This window comes from Odontomachus brunneus, unplaced genomic scaffold (genome assembly GCF_010583005.1).
Source record: "Odontomachus brunneus isolate Ranch 3 - 2012 unplaced genomic scaffold, Obru_v1 Obru_scaffold_015, whole genome shotgun sequence".
Classification (NCBI taxonomy): domain Eukaryota; kingdom Metazoa; phylum Arthropoda; class Insecta; order Hymenoptera; family Formicidae; genus Odontomachus; species Odontomachus brunneus.
This window is the reverse complement of record NW_022639465.1, coordinates 1484077-1498974: the sequence shown is the minus strand read 5'-3', so window position 1 is coordinate 1498974 and position 14898 is coordinate 1484077. Positions and strand designations below refer to the sequence as shown.

General features: G+C 38.2%; 1 protein-coding gene across 1 annotated transcript; it reads right to left on the bottom strand.

Annotated features, from left to right (window-relative positions):
- Nucleotides 1-4067: 4067 nt before the first annotated feature.
- On the bottom strand, nucleotides 4068-12528 carry LOC116841351 (U1 small nuclear ribonucleoprotein 70 kDa-like). The gene is given in 9 exon segments (XM_032809161.1): nucleotides 4068-4831; nucleotides 5695-6047; nucleotides 6137-6380; nucleotides 10002-10028; nucleotides 10031-10075; nucleotides 10428-10509; nucleotides 10588-10650; nucleotides 11588-11770; nucleotides 12066-12528. Coding segments are annotated over 9 exon segments (1305 nt in total). The 5' UTR covers nucleotides 12210-12528; the 3' UTR covers nucleotides 4068-4667.
- Nucleotides 12529-14898: the final 2370 nt, after the last annotated feature.

Below are 14898 nucleotides of genomic sequence, written 5' to 3'. Positions count from 1 at the left end.
CTCTAAAATAATAATCGGCAAATCAATAAACAAAATTAATCAAACGTCATTATATTATATAAAATTACAAATAACTTCATCGATTGATGAAATTAATTATTAAAAAAGCTTTGATGTAATTGATTGATGTAATAGACTGATTAATCAACAATTTTATCAACTTATTAAATTATTTGCAATTTTGCATGTGACAGTTAATTAATTTTAGTTACTGATTTGCTAATTATCTTGATCAAAGGAAATTTTTTAATCGATTAATGCCCAACATTGGCCTGAGGTTATTATTTTGTAATAATAAAACCCTTAGAGGAGAATTCTGTGAGATTGTGTAAAATATGTTCAAATTGAATTAGAATGTATAATTCTCTTTTCGAGCGAGAACTCAAACAGATGCATACAAGTCCGCCAATTAGATGCCAACGCAAGAGATTAAGTAACAACGAGAACAAGTGTGTGAAGTTACACGTGAGAACGAAAAGGAATGACAACAACGGTGGTGACGGTAATGGATCGTTACATCGCGCTAATTAACACGTTGGTTAACCAGTGTCACACATGTGTGACAAACCAATCTCTCATTTCAAGCTCATCTTTACCAAAATTTTTAGTTTTACTTAACACGTTCGCTCATCATATGTGCATGACAACGACTTTCTTTCTATAGATAAATCAATTCTGCTTTACACAATTACATAATGTAGTTACAATTATATGTACACAATATAATTATATTTACACAATTATATAATGTAGTCTATGAAGAGTATGCCTCAAACAAACTATACTAGCCAACGTGTATATTTTTCGGGCACCTAAAGGAAAAAGATCCTTTAAGATTCTCTTCGCTCGATCATACAATTGGACTGTACACCTGATCTCGTAGATGCTATACCATCGATATATCGACAGTAACTAAAGACTTTTGGCCGGCCGCATTTGTTTCTAACTTTCCCACAACTATTGACTAATTAAAGAAGAGTGTTCAAAGCAGAAGTGATATTTTGACAGATTGACGTGTCGAATAATTAATCGAAGAAAAATCGGAAAAAAAATATATATATGCATGTTGTCGTAATTATTATACAATTAATTATATATTCGAACCGATTTTCAGCTCGAAAAGTAAATTTCTTAGTATTAAAGGTGACAATCCTTACTGATAAAATATAAGGTGTATAATCAACAGAAGAAAAATAATAATGTTACAACATGTAACAACATACATATATATTTTTCTCCGATTAATTATTTAAATTAATTTTATACTAGTTTCTTACTTACCCATCTCTTTAACATTTTGCTGTCCCTTTACCGATTACACGCCATATGAGTAGACAACTCTTTCTATGGACGCATTTCCGCTTGCTAAATTAATCAACAGTCATGAGAAACGTGTAGTTTAGCGACGAATGCGGCTATTTCGAAATGTTTAGTGACTATCAATCTAATGAATGATATAGCATCCATGCGTTCGACTGTATATATTCATTGCAAGTCAGCAGCCTTCAGACCAAGAAACTTGGCAGTCGACGAGAAAATTCGTTATTCAACTAGTGATTCAATTTAACTATTTTTTTTTCTTTCCTACGCCATTTCTCTGGTTCGAGAGCGATTTTACCATTGCGTGCGATGAATACGCATATCAGGAAGTGCCGCGGTAAAGTACACGTTAGGTGGAAGACTTATAAATATCCCGTACGCTCAATATCGATTTTTAATATACTTTACTTTATAAATATTAATTTCAAGGAAAATAGTGGCGCGTATACTCGATAAACATTATTCTATGTACGTAACATCCACGTGTCTATCCATGTGTTATCCGACTATCTCGCTACCTATCCATCCACTCGTTCGACTAACCCTGTCAGTACGATGCATTATATCAACTTACACGGTCTCTACGGATATCGCTTCCGCCGCCAGAATACTAAACATCGGCCCGTTTCGCTTACCCGTCTCCCCCTCGGGGATCATCGGAACTGCGATCCACTGAAACGTCAACGTTCCAATAACCACCGTTGTATCGCACGAACATTCGGGACAAAGTTTGAGTCTCCTGTCGTGCATCATAAAAGTGTTCGTAGAATAAACCGTTCTCGCTCACCGGTGTTACGTCAGGGGGAAACACTCGTGTCGCATATTGGAACACCCTTTTAATCTATATTTCAATCGATCGCCTTTGTTTAACTTATTCCTGTTTTCAATCTCCAGCGCGCTGCACGGACATATACGGTATTTCATTATTAACCCTTAAACGACAAGCTAGGGTCAACGGTGATTCTAGTAGGTATATATTTTTCAACGCAATCTATTGAAACTTTGTGACACGTTTGTGCCAAAGCCAGATATTACATCGAAAAAAAATAGATATATTTTTTTAAATGAAATTTTAAATAAAATTTTTCTTTTTCCTAATTACTGTTTACTAATATAAATTTTAAGAAGAAAAAGAAAAAGGAATGAAAGAAAAAAAAATATTGGGATTATTTTATTTTGTTTTTTGACCCTTCGCGACATGATGGGTTGCTCAGCGATCTACTTTTTTCCGTTCAGTTTTTGATTATTTTAACAAGCTTCTTGACGTTAAGGGGATGCTGAAGCTGAAAACTTTGCTGACAGAATACTGATATTTTTCCGCAAAGTTTACGTCGTATTGGTTGCACAAAATTCCAAACGGTTTTACGCAATGAAAATACATGCAAAAATAAATAGAAGCGTTATGTCAATATGTGACAAAAACAGAAAAAAAATTTAAATGTAAAATCTTAAGCGTAATATTTGCCTAATCCAAGTTCTGCAGCTATCGAAAGTGTGGATGTTCCAAACAAAAAATTTTGAAAAACACTGCTGTACTTTTGCATCTGAATTCAGAGGCTTAAGAATATCGGAAAAGTTTGCACAGAAAGATTTCCACACATGTACATGATTAGATTTTCCACCGAATATGATAAAATAAAGCAAATAGTCAATGAATACTTACCGCCATACACTGACTACTTGTTTGTACTTCTACTCTGTATAAGCTTATTATTCCACACAACTAAATAGAAAAACGATACAAAATACGAACGAAAATACTGCCTGTAAAGTTTTACAGATAGTTTTACAGATTCTCTTTTAAAGCTCAAATCCGCGCTTCATACTTTCCGATAGGAAACATCCAATTAAATAGCGCGTCGCTCTGTAAAAAAGAGGAAACTCTCTCGTCGAGCTAAAACTCTCCATGATAGGAGTCCTGCCGAAGAGATCAACATAAAAAAAAAACCAAGAAAAACCTTCACTCACAAAGTCAACGTACGTGAGCAATTTGCCGTGACTCCTTTTAAAAAACTGACGAACGACAGATTAGAGTGTAATTTCGACAGGTGCACAGAAACCGGGGAAAGGGGAAGAGATTGCAATTTCCGGAAGGCGATCGCTAATGTACGTATCGGCCAGTTAGCGGGAACATCGCGCGAACACGATAAGGAGTTCGCAACGGGAATTAGTTAGAGACACAGTGTTACATGACGTGCCAATTAACGATGAAAGGCCGTAGCTCGCAATTAATAGACACGTCGTAATAAGGAGGCCATTTAAATTTAGTGCGTCAACGCTTTGACAGCCGAGCATGTGAAACGATTCCGAAAATGTGGAAGGCATTCGTAAATATGCGAGTCGAGAAATCAATCTTGTCACTAGTGAAATTAAACCTCCAATTTGAAGGGAGTGTAAAATTAGACGAGAGAGCGAAAGTAGTTCCACGTACGATAATACGATCGACGGTTTTCGATTAAAAATATCCACCGGCGAAAATAAAGGAAGAAATATAGATTTTCACTTCGTTGCCATTTCATTCGTGCATTAAACCGCATTAATCGACCGGACTTCTGTTTTGCTCACTGCAAAAGTTGGCGCTCGCGTGGCAGTTCTTGCATATCAAACGATCAAGCTTTTACGAATCGATTGGCAGAATTGCAGAGCGATGTATAAAATCAAGATCGAGTCGCGTTTCGTGAAATGGAATTATCCGTCGGAGAAAATTTCTAGGTTACGATGGGAGCACGAAGAGAAACAAGATAGAATACGTAACGAATTAATCGCATGGTTTATTTTATCCGAATATGTATAAATATACATGTAGCAGTCGCGAAAATAAATTATCTATTGCATACGCAGATACATATGCACTTGTTGTGTACACATATGTATATAGTTATGCACACGTATGGGCAAAATAATGAAAATAAATCCAAACCATTCATTATTGTCGAATAGTACAATGCAATATTTCACTGACTGCTACCTTTTTTTAATTCATTAATGCAAGGAAACATTACCTTTTAAGTGGAACGTATTTGTATCATGAGAGAAAGAAAGGGGAAAGAGAGAGAGAGAGAGAGAGAGTGTGTGTGTGTGTATGTGTGTGTGTGTGTGTGAGAGAGAGATAAAAGGGGACAGACATAGACGACTTCAAATCAGCATAAATTTCGATTGTATTGAAACAAACATTACGCGAATTTTTCACGGCAGTTTGATCAATGTGATTAATTCTTCTAAGCATTTCTTTGCTCTTTACAGAGCCAATTATGTTATGTAGGAGAAACAACACCATGACAATGCAACGGCTTATCACGCACAGTAGAAAAAAAACGGGACAGGACGAAAAACATGCACTGGCGAGATCAATAATCTTGTACGGAATCGTAATTGTTGTAAGGAGGCGGGTCGGGTCGACCCTCCGGAATCCGGTATTTCTCCTCCACCTCCTGATCGTTATCGTCCTCGTACTTGACGGCGGTGAAGTACGAACCCGACGTCGGGAACGTATTACTGTAGTCTGGGTAATCTGAAAGATAAATTTTACGTGAACGTTTGTCGCAAAGGACGCATTTATCTTCGCATTAGGTTTTGAAAAGAGGAAAATAAAAATGTGCGTTTTCTTGCGGGAATCATCCTATCTTAAAGTGTCTAGTCGGAGAACTCTGGATTGATGATGTCAGAAGACGTCAGAAGACACAATGTCCAAAATTCTTGCGTGCCATATTCAAGTAAAAAATATTTTTATGAAAGAATATTTCCGATCGTTTGAGCATACTTACTAACACGCCCCCAAAACTATCCTCTTCTCTCAACAATCAATAAATAGCTGTGTAAAATTAACGTGGTATACAGTGCCGCTCAAAAGTTTCAGTTCACCCTTAATTTCTGTTAATATCATTTTTCGCATACGAAATATACAGAATTATGTTCCCTTCTCTCTCATGTCCATTAAATTTATACAATTGCCGCGAAAACTGATTCTACTGATCGCATGTGATCGGTCAAATAATTTTGTGCGTATATTGTCTTATTTCCATATATACCGCAATAATTTTTAGCATATCATTACTCATTTCTGACGTCATCAAACAACGGCAGTCTCAACAAAGACACAGGAGCCTCAACATATCCTTTTTAAGATTTTTGGATCATAAACCGTAGAAAATCTAATACAGAAAGTAAAAGTCTTTATACCATAGTAAGATTATTATTATATAAATCTTTATACCATAGTAAGATTATTATTCGTACGAAAGACGTGCAAAGTCCTCAAGAGTAGTTTGTAAAACTACTCATTTCAATATGAGTTTCGATGCTTTCATGGAATCGCAACATCCTTAAGTCACGACTCAATATGACGAATAGCCAGGAGTCTTGAATCAAACTCACCGTCCATAGGCTCCTCCTTAATTCGGATCTCTTTCGTGTCCTCGTCCTGACGATCGCCGCGCTCCTTCCTGTCCCTGCGATCGCGATCCCGGTCACGCTTGTCCCGCTTACGATCCCTGTCACGATCCCGATCGTTGCTCCTCGATCGTCGCCTCTTGCGATCTCTATCGCGATCGCGATCTCTATCGCGATCCCTTCTGTCGCGTGGCCGTTCGTCTCGCTGAATCTCCTCGATGTCAGGATCCGGCAGTCGGTCGCGACTTCGCCTGCGCTTGCGGTCGCGTGATCTGCTTCTGCTCCTTCGCTTGCGATCGCGCGATCTCCGGCGCTCTCTATCCAGGCGGTCGCGATCCCTAAGGCGATTAGATCAGGTATCGGTCTTCGTAATTGCCTTCACATTGTGTCACATTGATTCTACTCACAACGAGGACCTCCGTCTTACCTGTCTCTGTCGAGGCCACGTCCCGAAGTCTCCCTCTCGCGTTCCAAGCGGTACCGCTCTCGCTCCCTCTCGTTATCCTCTCGTCCCGAGTGCTTGATGTTGACATCGGGACCTCCTCTGCGAGTGCCGCCCAAGCCACCGCCGAGTCTTCGTGGTAGCCAGCCTTTTACCGTTCTCGCGCGCTCGACATCGACCAATACTCTGCGACCATCTATTTTCTTACCATCCGCATGCTTATAAGCAGCTAAAAGGTACCGAGTCAGGAATTACTGTTCGCCAGCGGTTCCAAGCGCCTAGATAATTTATGTGGCTACAGCGAGATTGTTTAGGTCCCGACGAAGGGGACGAATTCTGAGAACCTAACGCGAATCTTTTGAAACTGCGGGTCCTGAAGTCAAACGTCTTCGAGGTCGCGAATGGTCGGAGGATTCGAAAATCGAGCGTCAACGGATCCGGAAATCTTTGCAGACGAGCCCTCGAAAAGCAAGGATTTCAGGACCCACAACGACTCTTCCGATCTATTAATCCTCGAATACGCGAATTTTCGAAGCTATGCCTTCTACGACTCGCATATTCTCGAACAGGCAGTTTTCTAGGATCCTCGAATTCTATAATCCAATGGTTCTCGGACCTACGGAACCTTTAAAAAAAAAACAGACTAGAATCTACAGATCCTAGAATTCGCGGGCCATTCATGTGAATACTCTCAAATTCTCCACCACGAAGACCGTGGCTTCGAGAACCTGTGAATTTTGAAATTCGCGAACACTCGCGTTTTCGAAGATCCGTCGGTTCTAGAACCTAGAAAATTTTGGACACGTGTACGCTTCAATCCGCAGATCGAACACGCATGTCACTGAATCCAAAGGATCCTCGGTTCCGCAGATTCTTTGTCGGAGAAATTTCTACGATGTCTATTTCACTGGAGTGGTAGAATCGTGAGAAGAAGAAAAGGGGAAAAATCGATTGAATTTTGTCCGCAACTTTCCGAAAGCCGGAGAACTGCGAACAGCAGCCGTTCGAGAGAACGACGTGCTTTGGAATCAGACAAGATTTGCAAATCGCAAATCGGACAGCGCCAGTGGGCGCACTCTCGTTGCATACCCTGAGGAAGATGTTTGTTAATGTTGAGAAAGTGTCTACATCTCGACCGCCGATGCTGCTCTCGCAGCGGAATCGATCAGACCACCAATGATTGTTGCAGAGTCTTTGCGGATGATGCTGGAGTAGCAAGATAGTCGTAGGAATCGCTCCCGATCACGTGCACTTTTGCTTTGTCAGCATGTTTCATTTTACACGTAAAACACGAATAAAAAGAATGCAAGGAGCAGTATTATATCATTACGTAAATAATACAAATAAAACTACTTCAAACAGCTTCACGTAAGCATGATTCATGAAACATCTTGTTAAAAAAAAATAAAATAACAATTATTTACTGAGACTCAAAATTGACGTATAAAATTAAAAGTGAATATCTGAATATCTCAAGTTTTAAATAAAAATCATATAGATACTCTTTCTCTCTCTTTTTCTACAAGAATTCTACACACAAAAATAAGAGAATAGCCCTTTGCTTACAAATGGAATTTATTTAATAAATATTATCCCTCTGAAATGTTCGTAAATAATCGTCGTAACAATTCTGAAGTGCAAAAAGTCCAATATCCAATATCAAGTGGCATTTTACGACGTAAAATGAAGACACGTCACGTCAAGCTTATAGTTGCAACCGCACACGGCGACCAAACGGCTTCGAATCTTTTTCTCGGAGCAGCTTAAATCTACTTGCTGTTTAAGATCCAAAAAAGTATAGCAAATACAAAAAATACCTACCGCGGCTACTTACGTACGGAAGTTAACACAAAGCTTAGAGGTACGGTCTAATCGTGAAATGAACTTGTGTAAGAGACTCGCGAGGAGATTACTCATTGCGAAGATGCCCAGTCTTCATACGTTCGTTCGTTCGTTCGTTCGTTCGATCTCCGAAGAGGTTTACATTGCGTTTACCTGGTGCGCTTTCTTTTCGTTTTACTTACGACCAAACCGTTTGCGCATGTTCGTACATACTTATGGTACGTGTGTTACAATGATCTAATAGTAGATTACATTTATCGTAATGTTAAGGGCGAAGTGCCACGGAATACTCTACACGCTTCGCTAACTCTCGACTGCACGTCTCTCTGATTCTAAAGGAGAAGGGAAACTCGTCTGCCGGTTTCCGGCGCCGCAAATGTGCGATCGTAGGACTCGAGGGCTCTCGAGCAAAATCGGGACACGATCTGGAGGATCGCGGTCCTTGCATTCTAGATCTCCCGGGTATCATGGAACCTAAAGATTTTAGAATTCACAAGGACTCAGGATGCCCAACTAGATCCGTCGACCCGACAAATCGGAGAACTCAGAGATCTTACAATCCACAAGTGCAGCATGCGTGTTATTCCAATCACACAGGAAACGATACTGCGAAACGCGAGAAAACGACCGATCCCGAGTACTAAAAGCAATTAGTATTCTATATCGAAATTGATATGTTCAAGGACTTGTGTGCGCGGTTACTTTTTAATCGCTTCCTTGAGATGCAGGTGTTCACCAAACAGCTAATATCATCGCATACTTTGGGCACGCTTTGTACATCCGTCATCGTTCATGCAAATTTTGTGCTTAAATCTACTACGAACTATGTTCACTCACTCAAAACCAATCGAAAAAGTGTGTATATAAACAGGGTGGGTCATCTAACGTCAAATTCTAAGGTATCTCTGCTTTCTTTTATATCAGAGAAAAATGTAAAAGGAACAAGTTATGTAATTGGAAGAAATAAATATATTGTGACTGGTCGATCCTTCTTCAAACGCATAATTTACTCCTCTCGCATTCTCCTCTTTAATGTAACAAACAACAGAGATATTTTGGAAACTAACGTTAGATGACTCACTCTGCACATGTATTTAATCGTTGCCGCATATCGATTATGGCACGTCCTTCCAGCATTAATTCAGTTCCTACATTCCTCAACGAAACTTCCGTGCCCGTGACCAAAAAAAAGAAAAGAATTAACAGTCTCAAAATCACTACTGTAAGTAAAAAAAAAAAGAATCCACCTAACGATAAACGTGTTGAAATGAAACGCATGAGCTAACTGTACGTTTCGTGTAAATGTGCAAGATACATACCATAGGATGGAACCTCATCCCATTTTAGAGTATCAACTTCATAATATTAGGAGAATCAATGCCATTCCATGACACAGGTAGAAAGCAAATGCCTGTTCACATATAAGACATTTATCCTTCTACCTTCAAGCCACAAAATTACGGCGGCTGTTCTAGTTGCAAAATATTATCCTGCTGTTCAGTACGTCTGTACATGTGTGTATGCATGTAAAACGACAAATATGTATGCAAAATGCACTCTACACTTTCACTGTATTCACCTCCGAACGAGTATCTAATAAAGTGTGTATATGTGTCCCTGAACCTTCATCCTAGAAGCTCATCAATCAATTTCAATGTAGAATGCTAACTTTCACGCAATTCTCGGATCCGTAGATACTAACGCGGATCCTGACACCCGTAGATTTTACGGGCCATTCGATGCCGCCGATCCCATAGGATCCACGAATCCCCGAATTCACGGAGTTTTAACGGGACGTGTTCTAAGAGAGAAACTTGACTCGGACATGTATCGTCAAAACGGGTCGGAAGGCCCCGTAAAGAGCGTGGCGGGTGTCATCACGGTCGCCCGTTAGCCATTCGACCGAAACCGTGCGTGTCGCTCGATAAAATTCAGACACGATAAGTAGGGTAAGCAAGTAGACGCTAGCAAACGTTGTTGTATGTTGGATCTTACCACACATACAAACCTATCATATCAGGCAGGTTCAGGGATTTTGCATGGAATAGTGAACGGCACTAGTTGCCGGCAGCGGCCACCACGCTGTACCAAGAACAAGATAAAAACTGCATTAATCAAAGATAGCCAATAAACGTTCACGTCGTTTGTTTGTTCATACGTTCGTTCATTCGTTTCGCTTTTTACCGTATTTATGCATTTACAGAACGGTATTCCTGCATGGGTGTGCGTATGACGGGGACCCCCCCTAAACGTCTGGTTTAAGTACCGATAAAAACAGGTAGCCTAACTATAGCCCTGTCCCCACTAAATCTAGCTGAAAGTGACGCTAAATAAGGGTAAATTTCCAGACTATACGGGGCTCGTTGAATTTCGCGGCAAGGGTGCATTTCTTTTCTCTTTTTTTTTTTTACCTCTCCATGCTGTTGTTACTTACAGTGCATATCTCGTTCGTGCTCATATTCAATGAAAGCATATCCTCGAGGCTTGCCATTAACTGTATTATGTATTACTACAATCTGCAAAAGAGAAAGGTCAGAATATTCTCACTATATTATTATAATGAATAAATTATTATAATGAAGAGTCATATTTACCTTTTTCACAGGTCCATATACCTCAAATTCTCTCCTGAGTTTGGATTCTGAAGTGTCATAATTCTATAAAAAGAAATGTACGTCTTAATACATAATTATATATTTCCTAGATATATACAGAAGAATTTATATTATATTTAAATGAATGTTACTTATTTCAAATATTTCACAAACTTATATATCCACAAATCTATCATAAATTTATCATAAGCAAATTCATAATCATAATCAAAATCAAATTTATAATCATAATCAAATTTATTCAAAATATATTTTGCATCCTAGTAAGCTTAACATTTTAATCAAGAATATTAAATTATAACAAAAATTCAATTTGGTTATTACATAGAGTTGAACTAACATTTTCTTAAAAAAAAATCTTGTAATATTTTTGTAAAGAAAATCAACTCTCCTTTATATGCTTTATAAACTCTCTTTTATGAGCTTTTCTAAATTTCTGATAAATATACTTTGAGACTGCTATCAAAAGAATATTCTTTATGAAAGATAATCATTACTTAATAATCTGAAAGTAAACAGAAAATAAACTGAATAATTGCTTTTTTTAGCAATAGAATATTTTTTTGTGTACATATAATACTATACAGAGTGTGCCAGAACAATCTTTGAAGCTCTTGTGGAAACATAATATGGATTAAGGTAAACATAAAAACCCTATACCATCTTGCGATATTCGCAATGATTATCTGACACACGCTGTATAATACATTCACTACCAAGGCTCATTTAAGAAACTACTCCTACAGATCCTTTTTTTTCTTGTGACAGTACAAAACAGACTCAAAATTTTGTTTATGTAGGTACAGAATAAAATTTTTGACGTCATACATATATGACATATGAGAGATCATAAAGTATCACTTATGTATGATACTGGTAGTGAATGTGATAATATATCTTATGTGTATATGTATTATATATTCTTTGTGTATATATATATATATATATATATAAATATGAGTACTATTATACAACTTACAATACGAGCTACAAACAGAGTCTTGAAAGGATCTGCTGTTACATTTGAAATACCAGCTGGATCCCATACTGCAATTTCCTGCTCAAGTTTATAAGCAACTTGTTCAGCACGTTCTCTTCTCCTACGTTCAAGACGTTCTTCTCGAGTCTCTACGCGTACTGGTGGTGGTGTTTCTTTAGGATCCTACAAGGTTGTTTTGTTAAAAAATAGATAAACTTGTCTCCAATGATTGTCACTTGAAAGACTTGAAAATAAGTAAAACTGCATCATCTCCAGACTCGTTAAAATAGTGACTAACATTCAATATTTTCATATCCTATATATATCTCTGCATAACCCATAGTAGCAAGAAGCAAATATTACAATTGAAATGAACAAAACTGTTCCCCAAACAGTTCGCTCAATATGAAAAACACAAGTATGTGAGCCAGAGTATGTGAGCAAAAGTCAGGTTTCAAGAATTAAACATTTGCCTCACCTCAAAGTACTTAAGAAATGTCCCGACTCCTATGTAGCCGCCGACCTTCTTCTCGTGCGGGAGTTTGTTAGCCGGTGGTAAATACGGGATCGGGTCGCGCGGCGCGAATAACGCTAACAAATTCGGTGGGAGAAATTGAGTCATTTCTCCAGGAAATGATGAAAATCACCCCGGAGCGCGAATAAAACGCACTGTTCGCCGAAGGAATAAAACAAGCGGGATCAACGCAACATCACCCGTGTCAATAAGATGGCGGCTAAGCGTTAACTTCGTGCGTTCGGGAAGCTCACTATCAGCGCTATTCAGCGCTACCGTAGGTCTGTTCTTTTCCTCTGCACTGGAACTACACTGGGGATGCTTTCCAGCTACATCATACTGTGTTACACAAAAAGTTTGTTCTTTCGACCTGAACTGGCTGCACTAGTTCACGAAGTTTGCACTAATGCGTTCTTTCGATCAGAACAGTGCAAGAAAATGTGTTCTTTCGAACAGTGCAGGCTGAACTAGTGCAGCGAGTTCAATGAACTGACTGCCCTAGGTCTGGAGGTAGAGCAAGCAGTGCAGGGCAGCTAACCGAAAAAATTTAAATTTGTATCTATAACCTGTAAAATCGGTATACCTAGTTGACATTACGTAGAAGAAATAATCCGACGACGGAATCTATAAACAGTAAGTAAATACTTAAATATATAATAAATATATAATGTAGATAAATATATAATAAATATATAATGTAGAATGACATAAAAGAAGTATTTAGAATGTTATCCAAACAGCACAAAATATCCGAAAGACATCCTGGGAAGGCTCTTGGACGTTTTTTCGGAGGGATTTGTTGTATGGGTATCCAACACAAAACAGTTTTTAAAAGAAATAGGATTGTTCAACAAAACATGAAATGCTATAAGTGCGAAAACATGACCATAAATTGATCTATGTTATTTAATCCAACCATGTTGTCCGCCATCTTACACTGCTCTAACTTGCTCTTACCCGTTCTTTTCAGACCCATATATATCTTTGCACTGGTCTGCACTATCTTGAACTTTCTTCAACTAGTACAGTTCCAGTGCAGCCCTAGGTCAGGTCGAAAGAACAAACCTTGTGTTACACAAAATCAATTTATTAGCCACATATTATCTAAAATATCTTGTAAGATAATAGGCCTGTTCTTTATAGTTGCACTGCTGAACTGGTGCAATATATTAAAGTGAGACAAATATACGTTTTCTCACTCTAACTTATTGCACTAGTTCAGCAGTGCAGCTATAAAGAACAGGCCTAATATGCAACCAATAAACTGGTTTTGTGTAACACAGTGTACGTAGCTGGAAAGCACTCTGGGACTACACTACACTAGCACTGCACTGCACTACACTACACTCAACAGTGTAGGAGTCCTGACAAAGAGGAAAAGAACGTCACAGGACAGTGAATAACATAGCGCTTCACATAATTCGAAACTGGAAATTAATTGATTCTTCAGATGAAGAAGAGATGTTTGTAATGTTGCAACCACCCTTAAAAGCTACCCAGATAGGACAGAGAATTAAAAAAGAATTCAAAAAGAATTCTCTGGGCATCTTTAAAATTGTGCCATTTTTCTGTTACTCCATATCTAAAATAAATATGTAATCCATTTTATCTGAGTAACTACAATCATATCATAATTACTTTAATTATATTGAATTTTACCTTAACAGGAATTTTACCTTACAGGTATTTTGCTATTAAGTTATTAGGGCTATCGCACACAAATTAACATAACTGCATATGCATAGCATAAGATCGTATGGACCAATGAGTATCGAATATTAAGCATCGAACAGGAGCATGTTGGGGTATGCGACGCGAACAAACCTTATGTAACGGATACTATGGATGTTTCCGATAATATCTCTCCGAGTCATTTCCCTAGAGCAGAAATAAGTTACAGACATCACCATCTACTACTATTATGTGATTTATGACAACCCAAAGCTACCTAAAGGTGCTTTTACATGGGATCATCGAGCGTCGAGCATTAAAGCGGTAGCCAATCAACGTGCCACTTTCCGCAAGAACTACAAGTATACTTCTGGAACCTGATACGTTGATTAGCTAACGCTTTAACGCTCGACGCTGGGACGCTACCATGTATTGGCACCTTAATGCTGTCTCACGACTGCAAGCAGTGGATTAGGCAGAACAATAGTGACAAATACACGAGATAATAATTTTGTAAAATTGTACTATTGATTATAAAATCATCTGGTGTTATTTTCTAATAAAATTTTATTTATTCTTAATTAAAATTATATACCATTAAAATATATATTATATTGTTCAAATATTATCCTAAATAGCGTTTTTCATTGGCAGAACTGGTGCGCACTGAGTGCGCACTAAGGCTTGTTTACAATACATTTTCATATTTAAGATCGTATCTTAATATTAAAAATATTAAAAATATTTTAGGTAATAAAATGATTCGTACGGATGTTATATACATATTATATTACTGGTTAAAAATATTTGAGAATTTATTTAAGACAATCTTTCAATATAATAGCATATTGTGAACAAACCTTAGTGGGAGCGGTGCACTTGGATACGGTGCATTTGGACACAGCCAATCACAGCACCGTGTGATTAGAGACATTTGTAGGGTCCCTTGGAACAGCGACTTGTGATTGGACTGTGTCCAATTGCCCCGTGTCCAACTGATATACACCCAACCTTAGTGCGCACTCAGTGCACACCAATTCTGCCAATGAAAAACGCTATAAGTATAAAATCACACTGTACCTTTTAACCTATTTGCAAGTATTGTTTTTACATGACGGAAGCGTCC